This window comes from Saccostrea echinata, unplaced genomic scaffold, assembly GCF_033153115.1.
Source record: "Saccostrea echinata isolate AGI-Se365-2 ecotype Australia unplaced genomic scaffold, CSIRO_AGI_Sech_v1 ptg000057l, whole genome shotgun sequence".
Lineage (NCBI taxonomy): Eukaryota > Metazoa > Mollusca > Bivalvia > Ostreida > Ostreidae > Saccostrea > Saccostrea echinata.
The window spans coordinates 4,471,818-4,488,683 of record NW_026889806.1 but is presented as its reverse complement, the minus strand read 5'-3'; the positions used below and the strand labels follow the sequence as shown (position 1 = coordinate 4,488,683).

General features: G+C 34.7%; 2 protein-coding genes across 2 annotated transcripts; one reads left to right on the top strand and one right to left on the bottom strand.

The window, feature by feature from the left end:
* Positions 1-2,419: 2,419 nt before the first annotated feature.
* Positions 2,420-10,961, bottom strand: LOC133174155 (uncharacterized). Its single transcript, XM_061309212.1, has 13 exons — positions 10,839-10,961; positions 10,560-10,641; positions 9,234-9,412; positions 8,878-9,036; positions 8,081-8,222; positions 7,604-7,677; positions 7,346-7,467; positions 6,992-7,224; positions 6,656-6,808; positions 5,547-6,110; positions 3,744-4,029; positions 3,370-3,460; positions 2,420-2,538 (listed from the first exon to the last, which is right to left on the bottom strand). Exons 1-13 carry the CDS (start codon positions 10,871-10,873, stop codon positions 2,496-2,498), a joined length of 2,163 nt encoding a protein of 720 aa, XP_061165196.1. The 5' UTR covers positions 10,874-10,961; the 3' UTR covers positions 2,420-2,495.
* A 200-nt stretch (positions 10,962-11,161) lies between these two features.
* On the top strand, positions 11,162-16,080 carry LOC133174148 (prefoldin subunit 2-like). Its single transcript, XM_061309204.1, has 3 exons — positions 11,162-11,291; positions 14,814-14,937; positions 15,259-16,080. Exons 1-3 carry the CDS (start codon positions 11,170-11,172, stop codon positions 15,427-15,429), a joined length of 417 nt encoding a protein of 138 aa, XP_061165188.1. The 5' UTR covers positions 11,162-11,169; the 3' UTR covers positions 15,430-16,080.
* The last annotated feature ends 786 nt before the right edge of the window (positions 16,081-16,866 follow it).

Genomic DNA, 16,866 nt, shown 5'->3' with positions numbered 1-16,866 from the left:
AATCTTCTGAAGGGGGAATTGCATTATTAGATAAGGCTCTTTATACAAGAACGTAGTATGCCCACTTTTTTTCCAAGCATAACATTTTACTGTTAAAGATATTTTTGAAAGACTGGTTGTCCCCCTTTTTGTTGTGGTATACTTAAATCATGGTAATACATTATGTTGGACCCCTCCCCTCCGAAATAGGATTTTGGGCACCCCCCCCCTTTTTCCGGAATACAATAATTATTCTTCATGTACATTTGTCCATATTAATACCAACAAAATTGCATTGTTATAAATATACATGTATGTTGCCTTCTTCACACATTTTCCAACAGAATTATTTTCGGGGGGGGGGGGGGGGAGTCAAATCTTGTTTTCTCAAAAATATATTAAAATTATTTCAGAAAACACAATTTAATGACAATGTAAGGTATTTTGATATTTTGCATCATTCATTCAGCTAACATAAAAATCCTTAATTCTACCATCCCACGGAATACATGTGAGAACAAATAACTTACGAATCTATATTTTTCGGAAATTTATAAAACTCTTTTTTTGGCAAGTAAAGGAAACTGTATCTGGAAAAATAATTTTCAGGAATCCAGTAGTGAATATTTGATTAGAATATTTTTCATATAGAACCAATGAGCTTTGTACAGCTTATGATTTTAAATGTATTCTTTTTTATATACCCATTTATAAATATTACAAAGGAATTATCCCTGGATACATGCTTGATGTTTAGATGAAGTTGACTCCGCCAATTACTCGGTAACAAGCACTGAGCTTGATTGTAAATATTGGAGTCGACAGGGACAAATTCCCCTGTCAGACATTGCTAGAACCCGACACTGATAAAATAACGTGCGGCAACTTTATACATATATAATAACAGCCAGAGTCGAGTTATTGGTGATGCTTCGTTTTTTCCACGAGGAAAACTCTCTCTCTCTCTCTGTCCTTTTCATGAATCATTTTTTCATGTGGCATAGGCATCTTACCGTTGGATGTGCTCACTTTTTAAAACCTAGTACATGTATGCCTTTCCCTGTATATGAATATTGGGAACCATTTTCCGAACTTTAGGTAAATACGAAATATATTCTAAGTATGTGCCTTCAACCATCTTTTGAAAATCACCCTTTCTCTTTTTTATGCTGTATTTTATGCTTCCGTAATAGGAGATTCGGGTGCGTATAGTTTTTAGTCTGTCTGTCCGCCTGTTTGCAAAAACTTTTAACTTTTTGCAAGAACATTAACCTTGCCCCTAACTTTTGACCGGTTGGAGCAATGTTTTTTTTCTATATTTCACTTGTTCTCTTTGTGACAATACCTTTCTTTGGGTACCAACATTTTTGATCTCATAACCTTGACCTTCAAGTTTCATCTACTTCTGAAAAAACATTTAATCAACTTTCACCTTACCAATAACTTCTAAATGGTTGATGTTGGGGGCTTCCATAATTTGCTTATATATTCATTGTTACAAGAATTTTCTTTGGGTACCACCATTTTTGACCTACTTCAGAAAAACTTTATCCTTAGTCATAAATTCTGAACAAATTGTTAGTGCTGGGACTCTCATATTACATATATGTATTAATTGTGACAAGACCTTTCTTCAGGTACCCACATTTTTGACCTCAAGACCTTGTAGTTTCTAACCTTGGTCATAACTTCTGAATGGTAAGTGCTAAGGCTTTCATATTTTACATATATTTTGTCTCGGCATTTCTTGTGTACCTATATTTTTAACCTCATGACCTTAACCTTGGAGTTTCACATAATTTTGAAAAAACCTTTACTCTAACTAATAAACGGTTGGTGCTAGGACTTTCATATTTCATTTGTGTGTTCCTTATGACACGTACCAACATTTTTTACCTGGTAACTTGGACACTAGAGTCTAATATATTTCTTAAAACCTTGTCCATAACATCGAAATGGTTGGCGTTTCGAGTTTCATATTTCACGTTACCATTTTTGACAAGACCTCTCTTTTCCTCTTGACATTGGACTTTGACCTACATGTACTATTGAAAAACTTTAAAGTTGGCTATAAGCTCAGTTTCTGAAAGGAGGTTAAAACCCCCTATGGTAGTCCACAATACTACAGTAAAACGCGCTTATAGCGAACGCGCCTATTATGAATCGACGCTTATAAGGAAGTGATTTTCATCCCCTGTGACTTTGTAATATATTGCTAATTTAACGGATATAACGAATTATGATAATAGCGAAGCAAAATCTTCCATCCCTGGTGCTTTGTGATAAGTGTGTTTTACTGTAGTAGTAAAATTTTCACAAAATTGAAAATAGGTATTGCTATCAACCCCCACCCCCACCCCACAATTCACAAAACAAATTTTTATAATTTGTTTCCTCAGAGTGAGTAACTTTAACTGATCATCCACAAAATTACAACTAGTTAGGATGAGACACTATATATAATAATTTAATAATAACGAATCATAATATACACAAAATTATTCTACATGTAAACATCAAGACAGGGGAGATAACTTTTGAAGAAGCTTGTCAATGTGCCTGAAAAAGGAAAAAAAAAAAAATGTATAAATGCATGTAAACATTGGAAGAAACCAAGACTGGTAGAGAACTACGAACGATATTTTTGTTATGCCGCCTACCTCCATGTCAATTTCAGAAGTTAACATATTTGAATGAATTTTAATATTTATAAAGATATTTATCTGAATGCTCATAGGACATAATTTATTTGGGAAAACAAAGAGAGATAACTCTTTAATTTTGGTAGAACTTGTTTTTCACTATAGAAATCAACGGAAAACAGAAAATATTTTTAAAACATCCCCCCCCCCACCATGAAACAAAAATTCCTTTCTACAGTTATTATGAATTGTTATTTCACAAATTCATACCAAAGCTTTTGTTGTTTCACCGGGGGGGGGGGGATATGTTTACAGACAAAAAACAGCAAAAATAATCATTTTATAACCAATTTCAAATGAGAAAACATATAAAAAAGAATATTTCATCAATCTTATACATTGAATTTAAAATAATTTAATCATACTGAAAGGTATAAGGGTCATTCATCCAATTTTCATGCGAATTTGAAAATCTGGTGATGTCTTAAAGCCTGATTTCAATGGATAAAATGTTCTACCCCCTTATGGAAAGATGTTGTAAATAAAAGCAATTAACTTTTCGACACTGGTTTAAAAATGAATAATCAATTACAAATTAACTCTTCTTTGCATTCAGACAGGTTTTAATAACTAAAATGTTGTTTATATCGAATTAAATGAGTGTAAAATGTAGGCGGGAATCGGGAGTTAGTGTGCATAGTTTTTTTATACCAACAGAGTATAACTGACAGAGATTTTGTTGACTTACTCAAGCTGTTCTTCAAATTGTGAGCGCTGAGCACGCAGAATCTGTAACAGCCGATCGTCTGGGAATTCCCCATCTGATTCATAACTCTCCTCTACAAAGAAAAAAAAAGTATTCATACATAAATTTTATTATAATTAAAGATATATTTCTTTTAATAATGCTGTAATACAAGACTGACTGTAATCTATAAATGCTTTTGTCAGGCTGCATTTAATGTACTTACATGTAATACTCGATTTAAATTAAAGTTTTAGAAGTTTGTCTTCTTAAAATCAGTCTATAATTTAATTAATGTAACACATGCATTACAGTAATATTAATGTTAATGGATTTTACTGCATGTGATATGTGCAGATGTTTTAATATATCCTCACCATTCTCTAACTCTGCCAAATTCTGCCCCCTCTCTGCCTCCTTTTGGACGGATTTTGTCTTCACCTTTCTCTCTCTCCTTGTCTCTGTTGGATGTTTATCTTTCATTCTGGAATCAGGGGCAGACAATCCTGAGGGTGGTTTAGGATCAGGAGGAGATAACTCTGGATGAGATAGCCTGGTGGACTCTGTGATCTCTACACTCTGTCTGTTTTGATCTAGCATACTACTGTCTACACTGTCCATCACTGTGCTCAGTGATGATGTGAATAATCGGTCCTTGATCACCTGTCAATGACAAAGTATAACAAGAGGCCCATGAGCCACATTGCTCACCTGAGTAACTTTGGCCATGCTGTTCATTACCAGACTTCCCCCCTTGTAATACCTATTGTGGCCCCGCCCTACCCCCGGGGGTCATGATTTGAACAATTTAGAATCTACACTACCCCAGGATGCTTCCACATAAGTTTCAGTTTTTCTGGTCCAGTGGTTCTTGAGAAGATTTTTAAAGATTTTTCCTATATATTTCAATGTTTCCCTATTGTGGCCCCGCCCTACCCCCGGGGTCATGATTTGAACAATTTAGAATCTACACTACCCCAGGATGCTTCCACATAAGTTTCAGCTTTTCTGGCTCAGGGTTCTTGAGAAGAAGATTTTTAAAGATTCTTTCTATATATTTCAATGTAAAACTTGTATTCCCTATTGTGGCCCCGCCCTACCCCCGGGGGTCATGATTTGAACAATTTAGAATCTACGTTACCCCAGGATGCTTCCACATAAGTTTCAGCTTTTCTGGCTCAGTGGTTCTTGAGAAGAAGATTTTTAAAGATTCTTTTTATATATTTCAATGTAAAACTTGTATTCCCTATTGTGGCCCCACCCTACCCCTGGGGGTCATGATTTGAACAATTTAGAATTTACACTATCCCAGGATGCTTCCACATAAGTTTCAGCTTTTCTGGCTCAGTGGTTCTTGAGAAGAAGATTTTTAAAGATTTTTCCTATATATTTCAATGTAAAATTTGTATTCCCTATTGTGGCCCCGCCCTACCCCCGGGGGTCATGATTTGAACAATTTAGAATCTACACTACCCCAGGATGCTTCCACATAAGTTTCAGCTTTTCTGGCTCAGTGGTTCTTGAGAAGAAGATTTTTAAAGATTTTCCCTATATATTTCAATGCAAAATTTGTATTCCCTATTGTGGCCCCACCCTACCCCCGGGGGTCATGATTTGAACAATTTAGAATCTAGACTATCCCAGGATGCTTCCACATAAGTTTCAGCTTTTCTGGCTCAATGGTTCTTGAGAAGAAGATTTTTAAAGATTTTTCCTATATATTTCAATGTAAAACTTGGATTCCCTATTGTGGCCCCACCCTACCCCGGGGGTCATGATTTGAACAATTTAGAATCTAGACTATCCCAGGATGCTTCCACATAAGTTTCAGCTTTTCTGGCTCAGTGGTTCTTGAGAAGAAGATTTTTTAATGACCCCACCCTATTTTTGTCTTTTCTTGATTATCTCCCCTTGTAAGGGGACTTGGCCCTTTATTTTAACAATTTAAACTCCCCTTCACCCAAGGGTACTTTGTACCAAGTTTGGTTAAAATTGGCCCAGTGGTTCTTGAGAAGAGGTTGAAAATGTGAAAAGTTTACAGACGGACAGACGGACGGACGGACGACGGACAACAGGTGATCAGAAAAGCTCACTTGAGCTTTCAGCTCAGGTGAGCTAAAAATGTATCAATACAAATTGATAGCAAATTAAAAGGTAAAGAATGTAGCTATGTGTTATACCTGTCCTACAGCGGTGTTAACACTCTCAGATCTCTTCATAGAAGGACTATGGCACTCTCTTGGTCTGGGAATGCTTTCTTCTCCTTCAGCACTATCCTTCTCCTGTGTCCCGCTTTCACTTGAATGTTTTATATCAGACTTCACATGTTTGATGTCTTGGTTTTTCTTTCGCTTTTGAATGCCACATGCACTTTCTTTAGTTCTATTTTCACTTTCACTTTCCATACTTTTGGGTTTTGTTGCTTCCACATCAGGTCTCTCTGCTTCTAAGTATTTATACCTCCCTGTCCTGTCTTCAAGTTCAGAAGAATCAGATTCACCTTTACATTCGTTATCATCTGACCTTGAACTTTGACATATTTTTGTTTGTCTCTCCTCCTGTTTTAACTTTTCTGTTGTCAGTGACCTTGGTGTTTTATCTATATACTGTTGAGAGTGCTGACATGGAAGTAGGTCACACATAAGATGTAAATGAGGTTCCACTCCTGTCTGTTTCCCACGCCTCCCTAGGGTGGGACTTGCTATTGGAGGCAAATCATTACCCTCTTTCTGCTCCAGCTTTGGCTGTAAGAAAGTATACATTTATAAATTTTTGTTGAAATTATAATATGTTACTTTCACAAATTAGGAACCTAGGTCAAGGAGGGAGAAAAATGTGTCCCCTAATGGATGTCACCGCAGCATTAACAAGAAAAATTATCCTAAATTCATTACTGCCTCATTTACCATATATTCCTAACAGGTGTACCTCAGTAAAACTGATTTAGGTTTTATGAACATATGATGTTTTATGTTGTTTTCCCTACAATTTTTAAAATTTACTAACACTTTGTTGATTAGTTGGGGGAGGAGGGGGGAGGGGGGTAAAGCACTTCAGGGATGAGTTGATACAGTTTGTACTTGTTTCTGAGAAGTTATACCAAGTATTTTCATTCTCATGCATTTTTTAGATAATTAACAAATAAAAGATTGTAAAAAGATTCCAAGTGCCAGAATAGGTCCATTATAAATTTAATCCTTTCAGTCTACAGAAATTAAAAAGAGTTCTTAATTAAGAATACCAAGGCTATGATCCATGACAAACATTGACCCCTGACAGGATTTGGTACCTGATACTCAGAGCCATGATCAACAGCAAAGTCTGGACTTGGCACAGGTTTAGGAGTGAACTGAACAGCGCCATGGACTCGCCAGGGCTCTGTAGGGGGCCTCTTCCCTGACAGTCTTTCTTTGAATTCTGATAACTTTGTCTTTACTTCCTCCTGGAAATGAAATACATGTAAGTATAAGTAGTGCATATTATACATGTAAGTATAAGTAATGCATATTATACATGTAAGTATAAGTAATGCACATTATTTACTCTTTCATTCTTTATAATTTAAGCTTTATAATTAAAAGCTGCTAATCATCAATAGTATTCACTTATTTCTTATGTTACAAACCTCATCAGGGTGATTAGACAGAAACCCGAATGTGTTTTGATTGGCTGGAGCTTTGTCTGCCTTGTCTCGAGCAGACTCAAGTCGACGTTTTACTCTCCACTGATGCAGAATGTCATCTTCTGGTCGAACAGGTTTTGTTGGACGTGGGAAAATGGGTCCCGTATCAGTGTGATAGGAATAGGCAGCTGGTTCCCGATTCAATCCCTGGTATTGTGTTCTAGGGGGACCAGCATCTGAATTTACAAAAAATATGATTTGTTGAATGATTTTATGCATACCTTACATTACTCTCACTGTGAATAAAATTTTCTAAATCAAACTTTATAAAGCATCATCAAAAAAATCTCTGTGTACCAAAATTTTTAGCAAATGCTGGACGGTAAGGTTGCTCTTCAAAACTGGAAATGGTTCCATCATAAGAACTCCCAAGTCCGTCTGTACTAACAATTGGCTCTGACGAGGCAACAGTGCTAACACTAAAAAAGAAACAGCATAGCTAGCACAATATGTTCCTATAGAAATAAAAAACAGCATAGCTAACACAATGTGTTCCAACAGAAATATAATGAAAAATCTCCAGCTTATAAGATAACAAAAAGGAAACTCCCTGACCTTCTTTCCAGTAATCTGTCTGCCCTTTCCTGTAGCTGCTGTGTAAGTTTGTCAGAAGGGGACCCCGCAACCACCTACAACAGATACAGATTCCTTAATATCAAGTGACTATTAACGTATTCATAAAGAATGAACAGATACAACAATCCATTGAGACTCTTTTGATAATAACCATCACACACCAGTACATTTTCTTTAGATTTGGTTCATACAGTTTTAGACCAGGAATTTGCATGTAATAAAGTGATATTTTTAAAGTATTTATGATACATTATAAAGAACATTTTTTCTGTAAAAGGATGCATTTTCATGTTTTCAAATTTCCTTTTCATCAAAAACTTCTTCACATGATTATTGGTGTCATCTGGGGATGAAAACATATACCTCTTCAAGGAACACATAATTCACAGTGTATTAATTTATAACATTACATTTGACATTCTCTTTATGTTTTATAAAGATATTAAATGCTCTTACTTTTTTGACAGTGGGTCTCTTTATATCATCATTCTCCGTCTTTGATGGGTCAATCCACCAGAAGTCCTTAGAGCTGGCTGCAGTTTGTCTCTCTCTTTCCTCTCTACTCATAGGTTCTCCTCTCCGAAATCTCTCTACATACCTGTTATTTATACAAATTTATTGTTTTTAGTCCATTTTACAAGTGCTTAAAGGGCTCTAATTGGCAACTAATTTAGTCGCCATGGCATCTAAAATTTTTGATTGGCATCTAAAAATTTTCCCGTAAATCACCAAATTGGCGACCATTTTAAATTGACATGGTGATCGTTGAATTCCAGAAATTTTCACATTTTTAGCAACTTTTCTGAAAAAGCGAAAAGAAATTTAAAAGAAGAGGAAATTATTTTCAGCAATGAACATGTCTTGTTTTCTTAGGCATGTCATGGGTCCCTATATTCTATTAACTTTTAAAGTTGGCACCTTGGAAAAATTGCCTGGTGACTAAAAATTTGCATTAGTGACTAAATTTTTTTGATAAGGCACCAGCTGGCGCCTTAATTTTAGAGGCCACTTAGAGGCCTGGCTTACTACATCTTCTTTCAAAAATCTAATGGATGATCTTTTAAAACACATCTACCATGGAATACTTTAAATAAGGAAAGCAGTGTTACTGTATTGGTTAATTACTATATCAGATAATTACTGTATCAGATAATTACTGCATCAGATAAATAGTGTATCAGATAAATACTGTATCAGATAATTACTGTATCAGATAATTACTGTTTCAGATAATTACTGTATCAGATAACAACCTCTGAAGTGTGGATGTCCTTTCTCCTGGGGGACCCTTTAAATCTGTCTCTGTGAATGACAGGGTCTGTTTGACATCAGAGTAATCTTCCGTTCTCTTCCCATATAAATCTAACATTTTGTGAAGTGAATATGGACTTCTATCATCTGTGCCTGTCAGACTGAAATCAAATTACAATTTATTTTCCAATATATTGGTTGGATTTAAAGAAGAGAATATCAAAAACATTATTTTTTTTAATACTATCTTCAAAACTATTACAATACTTTCTGTAAGACATCTTCAAGTACAATAATTAAACAACCAACAATGATGAAAAATCAATGAACAATTGATAACAGATAACACAGTAAGTACCCCACAGAAGAAGGCCTCTCGCTGCTCGGCCAGGATTCATCAAACTTTGAGGAAGCATTATCATCAGGAGGAGGGGTTTTAGTGAGGTATCGGTTACCTCCCTTGAGAAACACTTCATCCTCAGCACTGGTTTGGTTGTCTTCTTTATCGTTCTGCTTTAATGGGCTACCCAAAGCTGTCTGCCAAAATAAAACATGAGTAATTTTTTAAAATATATATACTATCAAATCAGAAGTCATTAGTAAAAATAGGCTGGCTTTTAAGATCTCTGAATCTGAATCATTTCTAAAGTTTTGTCACTATTTTATAAAGACAACCAAGTGCTCTACTGTAAATCTGTTAGACTTTTCTGATAGTTAAGCTATGTATTTTGTAAACTTAAATGTATTTATCTAGTTTGACCAGTGATGTAACGATTGTCGCCAACTTTTAATATGCGGTCATCATAAATGAAACAATGTGTGAATATTTTTAGCTATATTATAGGTATTTTCCCTATATTGTATACATGATGATTGTTTTTTTTCCCTTATTATTTAGAGTTATCTCCCTTTACATAGAACCCATCCAGGTTATGCATATCAGGGCTTCAGTCACCTGTCTGGGGTTAACTGTTCCCATATTGAAATGTCAATCAGACTTCTGCAGTACAATTCATTCAAAATTGCTTCCACATAGATTTTCAGGACAGGGGCTAAAATTGTGGTAATTATTGAAAAATCACCCTCTTCCTCACTTATTTTTGTAAATTGCTTTTGTCAAATTATGTGTGCTATAATTTATGTTTTTTATCAGAATATATTATTATTGATAGCGAGCGCAGCGAGCGGCGCACGAGCTTTAACGACAATGCCTAGGCGAAGAGAAAATTCGGACTACTGCACATTCATCCAATAGAATTTTTTTCCACAGTAATTCTGGACCCACAATGCATCACTTGTTGTTCTCGCTGTCAACTTCGTTCGCACGGTAATAACAACAACTAAAAATTCTCAAAAGATAAACTCATCTTAATTTGATGGATATATGCATACAGATAGTAGCTCGATTAAGCGTTCTTTGTTAAAATTTTTGCACTTTTCAAACTTTGTCTATGGAAATGCAGCTAACATATGACGTCATGTGACGTCACAGTCTAGACATTCCAAATGTCTCATGCAGTTTGAAGAGGCGGATCTTAAAATCAATTAAGTGAACAATGCGCTCGCCCCAACGGTCGCACCATCAATATATTAAAAAATGAAAAATCTCGCATCCTTCTCGAAATCAGTGATAAGTTTATTACATGGGACTGAACCCTAAATTGTCCCCTTACACTTTGTTTACCTTTCTCTGACTTTTGGAGAGATACTTGTGTTTACTTGGATGATAATGTGCTTTTGGTAAAGGTTTAACTGCAAACGGGTCCCTAAAAAGAATGTGATCGAATGAACAAAGCAGTTTAGAAAAACTGATAATTTTTTAAACATCTTAACATTTTTTTTATTTCACCTTAAAAATAAACACTATTATCAGGTTCATTCATGTTTTATTTGCAAAAAATTTTCTAACTTGACCAGATAAAACAGTATTTCAAAATATGAAATATTTAGACTTTTTACACACCTATAAATCTTCTGGGTCTTTGATTCTAACACCATGTTCTATAGTTTGTTCCTCCAAAGAAAACCAAATTCACGATCACATGCATGAACAAAGTTTAACATTTTCCGCCATATTTAAACAAACGCGAGCATCATTGTATTAAAGAAACGATTAAAACATTTTACAAGTTTTCATGAATAATTTTCTAATAATTGCTTTAAATGAAAAAAAATATTTAAAAGAAACATTTTAAAATGCACGGCAATAAATATGCATTTCTTTTTAAAATTCCCTACAAGCTAGTTTTCTTTTCGTTTTGTTAAAAAATTGCAATCTGCGTTTTGTTTACAAAATGGCGACTAACATTAACAAGTCGAAAGAACAAATCGTTGCTGGTTTTCAGGAATTAAGACAGCAGCAGAGGGCAATAGCAACAAAAATATCGGAATTAGAAATGGACATGAAAGAACACGAGTAAATATTTTAACAACTTTTCCAACAATGGCTATATTTGAGGTTTTGATACATGTATTTGGAAACCACGTTGTTTTGGGGTATCGGGTTCGTTCGCCCTATCTACCTGTTCGCACGAGTCCGTTCGCGCAAGGTCCGTTCGCCATTATTCTTGTTCGCCCTATATCTCGTTCGCCCTATTATATATACAGTAAATAATAAATATCAACATTTATTATTAATTTTATTCAATATTTTACGACTTGGTGTTTTTTTTTTTCCAAATGTTACTACAGAATTTTTTTTTATTTACCGTAATCTTCAAATTTGATATTTATGCTCTTTACATGCTTAATTGATTTAATTATACTTAATTATGTCACTGTAAGTTTTGAAAACAATTAAAGGACTGAGACGTTAATTTCTGTTGGTCTGCCGGGTCTTTGATAGGACAGGTATTTATAGTGTGACCACATGCATACGTCTGTTGTCTCCCGTGTGCAATTTATGTACCAATGTACATACAATTTATTTAAAAAATCCATTGGTTCATTATTCAACTTTCTGCAATATAAATAAGACGAACGGACCCTGTGCGAACAAGTTTTAGGGCGATCGGACTCTGGGCGAACGGGAATGAGGGCGAACGGCGTCAAGGGCGAACAAGTTTTAGGGCGAACGAACATACAACCTTGTTTTGGCATGCACTGAATAGCAATACTTTGTAATTGCAATGGAACTTGATTAATGCAATCAAAATTAAAGTTTTTTTTAAACAGAATACTTAACAAGAGCAAACTGTATATAAAGCATACTTTATTAATCTTAGAAAGTTTTCTTTTTATTAATATTAAATCTGATCCCTGTTTTCAAAGGCATTAAGCGGTAACTAAGCTATTTTAATTCTTACTGTATGTAGAAGTTCGGGCTTTACGGACCGTGGATATCGGCAGGGTTCTCACTAGGACCGTGGATATAATCGGCCTGGAAAGCTTAGTGGTTAGAGCACCTGACTAGTAATGCAGGGGTCCCGGGTTCGATTCCCAGTCCAGCCATATGTTTCAGGCCCGTAGGAAGCAATTTCAGTTTGGGGGGCACAGCCAAACATTTTTCAGTTGATAGATGAGGGGGCACTACCAAAAATTTTCTGACAAGCAAAAAAAAAAAAAAGAAGGTCATCAGGCGTTTTTATTGAGGGGGCACAAGCATATAGATAGTACCTATGTTTACTATAGTAATCTATATATCGGCAAAATTATTGGGGGGCATGCCCCCCCCCTTTCCTATGGCCATGTGTTTTCTTCATGCATTTCTCCTTTCCTACTACCGTATATACTCGCCTATAAGTCGGTCCGCCTATAAGTCGGTTGTGAATTTTGAGGTTATTATGGAGGTATTTGCCATTGACCTGCCTATAAGTCGGTACAACTTTTTGCCAGGATTGGTGGACAATTTCAAATCAATGCTCTAATGTTTTAACATGTGTTTCAAATAATATTTTGAGAAATTACGCCGATATTTTCTCTCTCTTTTGTCTTCTCCTATAAATTTACCGTTCACGGTAGCTCAGTCGGTAGAGCGCTCGCTTTGTGATCGGGAGGTCGTGAGTTCGAATCTCGGCCGCAACAGACCTAAGTCGATAAAAATATAGGTAGCAACTGTTCCTTCGCCATGCGCTCGGCATTTTGATGATTTTTAATTAGGAGGTGCTCAATGTCCAAGCCATATCTATAGTTTTTAATAACGCTATGTTTGATCCTTTATTAGCAATTACTGTCTCTTAATTACCTGTATCCCTTACCTGACACCGTATTTATTTAGTGGCACGCGCCCCAAGAAAATCGTGTACTAAACATTGGAATATTCATTCATTCATTCAATATTCATTCATAAACAATCGAGTTTTATTAGCCCCAGAATAATATTCTGAATTATTTTTAAGAATATTATTTCTGTTGTCAAAAACATTGCAGACAGTACATATAATTATACATTAATGCTGAACGTATTACCGGTATATCGGGTTCGCAATTCAATTTTACTGACAAACGATAGATTTACAGTAAGTCACAAGTTAATTAGAGAAATATTTTTGTTTATAATTAATCAAATAAATAATATACACTTAAGATCAAAATAAAATCATTCAAACATGTAAATACTTGTACTTTATATATAATCTTAGAATACATAAATAATATAATACGTCCAGACATTTCTCAACGATAATCGTCGAAGTTATGTTAAAAATACTACCGGTACATTTCGTCGTCTAGAAAAATACCAAGCTTTTGATGACTCGCCTATAAGTCAGACATAGAGTTTTGGACTAAAAGTTAACTCCCAAAAAACCGATTTATAGGCGAGTATATACGGTACATTTGGTGGCCAGTGTGGGGGGCCATGTTCAGGTTACGTTATGTGTAAATTAGTAATTCCTGGCAGGGCCCTAGAACTTGTGTCTTTGAGATCGAAGACTGTTTAAGGAGGGAGGAATGTAATCCGAGATTCCTTCGACTCTAACCCCTGCTTTTATATTGTGACATGTGCAGGTCCCCTGCACATGTCAAAATAGGGGTTAGAGTCAGAGGAATCTCAGATTAGGAGGAATGTAGAAGTTCAGGTACAGACGGTGGATATCGGCCTGGATAGCTCAGTGGTTAGAGAACCTGACTAGTAATACAGGGGTCCCAGGTTCAATTCCTGGTCCAGCCATATGTTTTCTTCATGCATTTCTCCTTTCCTACTACATGTATGAAGCACAGGGACTTTTAGAGATATGTGCTTAAATACCATAAGATATTCAGAAGATTTGTAGCCCTTTTCACAAAAAAATCTTAAAGTTGTTTTTTTGTTTGTTTTTTTTTTTTGTTTGTTTTTTTTTTTTAAAGATTTTAACTAAGAGTCACTTACGCCAAATCTTAAGTGCTTTTCACGAATGCATTCATAACAGATAAGGGGAATGGTCATCATAAATATTTTGAGGTATATTTCATTTAATTTGTGAAATTATTATAAAAGAGTATTGTAGGATGCATTAAAAAGTTCTATTAACCTTGTATTTATTAAATGTTATATTTTAAAATTAAAATAGGATTCAAAATTAACGAGAGGGTTAGAGCTCTTGTAAAGTTATGGCAAATTTTACACATGAGATTTTCATAAGAATTTTTATAAAAAAGAATAAAACTGTAAGATTCCTCTTTCCATGAAAATTAATCGTAAGATATTTTGTAAGAAGGGCTACTGTTATATGCTTATAATGCATTTTTTTCCTTTAATAAGTTTTAATTTTATGTTGCATTTACCTTTAATCTGAAATGAATTGAAACTACAATTTGTTTACTCAGATTTATTATAATATGTTTCATGTTGTGGCCGTTGGGGCAAGCACATGTCTTAATTACTGAACACCAGTCATGTTTGTCAAAACAGATTATAATACCTATCAAAATTAATTATCAAAACCTATTGCTATCTTTATTATTTCTTGTAACTTGATATGACAGACAATAAACATAATCTCTTAATGCTTATTTTTAGACTGGTTATAGAGACACTGAAAGATGTTGCCCCAGATAGGAAGTGCTTTAGAATGGTGGGGGGTGTTTTAGTTGAGAGGACAGTCAAAGATGTTCTTCCGGCATTAGTGAACAATAAGGAACAGGTAATAAACTTTTGTGTTAAGTAAACAACTTGCTGCTTAACAAAACATTGATTTAGAAACTTTAGTGCTTTGAAATTTACAATAACTGATTCTGTATTTAGTTTAGAATTCACTTCGGAATGAATTATTTTAATTTTTTTAAAGTGACAGATTCATTAAAAGAAATTTTTGATGACTGAATTTAGTAAAACTAAGAGTAATTGATTTGATATTAATGGTATTTTTCCCCTAAGCTTTTTGTAAATTTTGTAAATTCCTTATACAATATATACATGAAGGAAAACTCAAGATAATAAATTATTCTCAAACTGTTTTTTACAGATGGGTAAACTTGTAGAATCATTATCAAAACAACTAGAAACTAAGGGAAGTGAGATCAACAAATACAGAACAAAGTATAATCTAAAGATAAAAGGAGAGGAATCCAAAGACATGGAGAAATCCAGCAAAGATGTGAAAACAGGAGGTGTCCTGGTGGCCAAGGAGAGTTAGCAAAGGGACAGAACTCTGGGATTGCCTACATAGTGTTCTGTTATTTATACATCAGTGAATCGCTGTAAAGAACTTCAAGACAACGTGTTGATTGTATGAAAGATTAATGTTCCTCAAAACTGTGACCTAATGATCCGAATAAATTGTATCCCCCTCCACTTGAATAATGTTCATTAAAATTTTCATCTTCTGTTGAATGGTGTCCAAAAGACTGCACAGACCTGTTTTATGTAACTGATATATTCTGACAATAATTTCCTAGAGATTAGTACCTATAATTCAGTGAATGTGTTCCTTAATAACATACCTGTAATTAGTACAGGTAGATAATGTACATTTCAGTCCATGTTGTATTTTACTAATTTTTTTTTTACAAAGTGATACATATTAATAATTATAGGAAGAAGGCAAAAATCTACATGTTCTAACTTTTTGGATTACCTTTTTATACAATTTAGTTTTCAAAATTTATTCTGGCATTTGGGAATAAAAATGATATGTTGTTTAATGTGATGTTCCTAAATTGTTCTGTACTTGCTCCAGAAAAATAGTGGAAACAAGCTAATTAATTACGAGAAGATACTCCATGTGAATATTGATTAAGAATTTTCATATAGCTATGTGCATATTATACAAATAAAACTGATTTCTACAAAATCTTGTTTTATGGCTTTTTTTTTGCTTGTATAAAAATCTTTTATCTTTAATTTGAGAATGATTGAATGAATTTAATTTGTGGGGGAAGAATTTAAGGTATATTCAGATTAAATGTGATGAGCAGTTGATGGTTTGATAAATGATTTAAAGGCTGAAGACGGACATTTATTTTGCTGGAGATTGTGCAGATTTAGGGCCCCTGTATTTAGATTTCTTACATTTTTAGCTCACCTCAACGAAGTGGAGATGAGCTTATGCTATACCATCGGCGTTAGCGTCGGCATCCCGGTTAAAGTTTTAGGAGCAAGTCCCATTCCCAAGTAACTATTAGCCCTACCTGGACCAAACTTGCATGGATGATGTATCTAGGGATGGACACTATCACACCTGCTTCGGATGCTGGATCTGACCTAGATTTTCTACATGAGTGAATTTTAGCCATATTTTAACCAAATTAGCATGGATGATGTATCTAGGGATGGACACTACCAGACTTGCTTTGGATTCTGAATCTGACCTACATTATCCAGATGAGCGACCAGGGTAATTTTTTTGGTGTAGCTATATAATATTATGGCCTGTTATGATTAAACTTGCATAGATGGTGCATCTAAGGATGAAAACTTCCAGACTTGCTTTGGATGTTGGAACTGACCAAAATTTTCTTGATTACTAAATAGGTTAAAAGTTTTTTGAGCAGGTCTATTTCCAAGTAACTACAAGTCCTACTTAAACCAAACTTGCAAGGATATTGATCTTGGGATGTTCCCTAACTAGAAA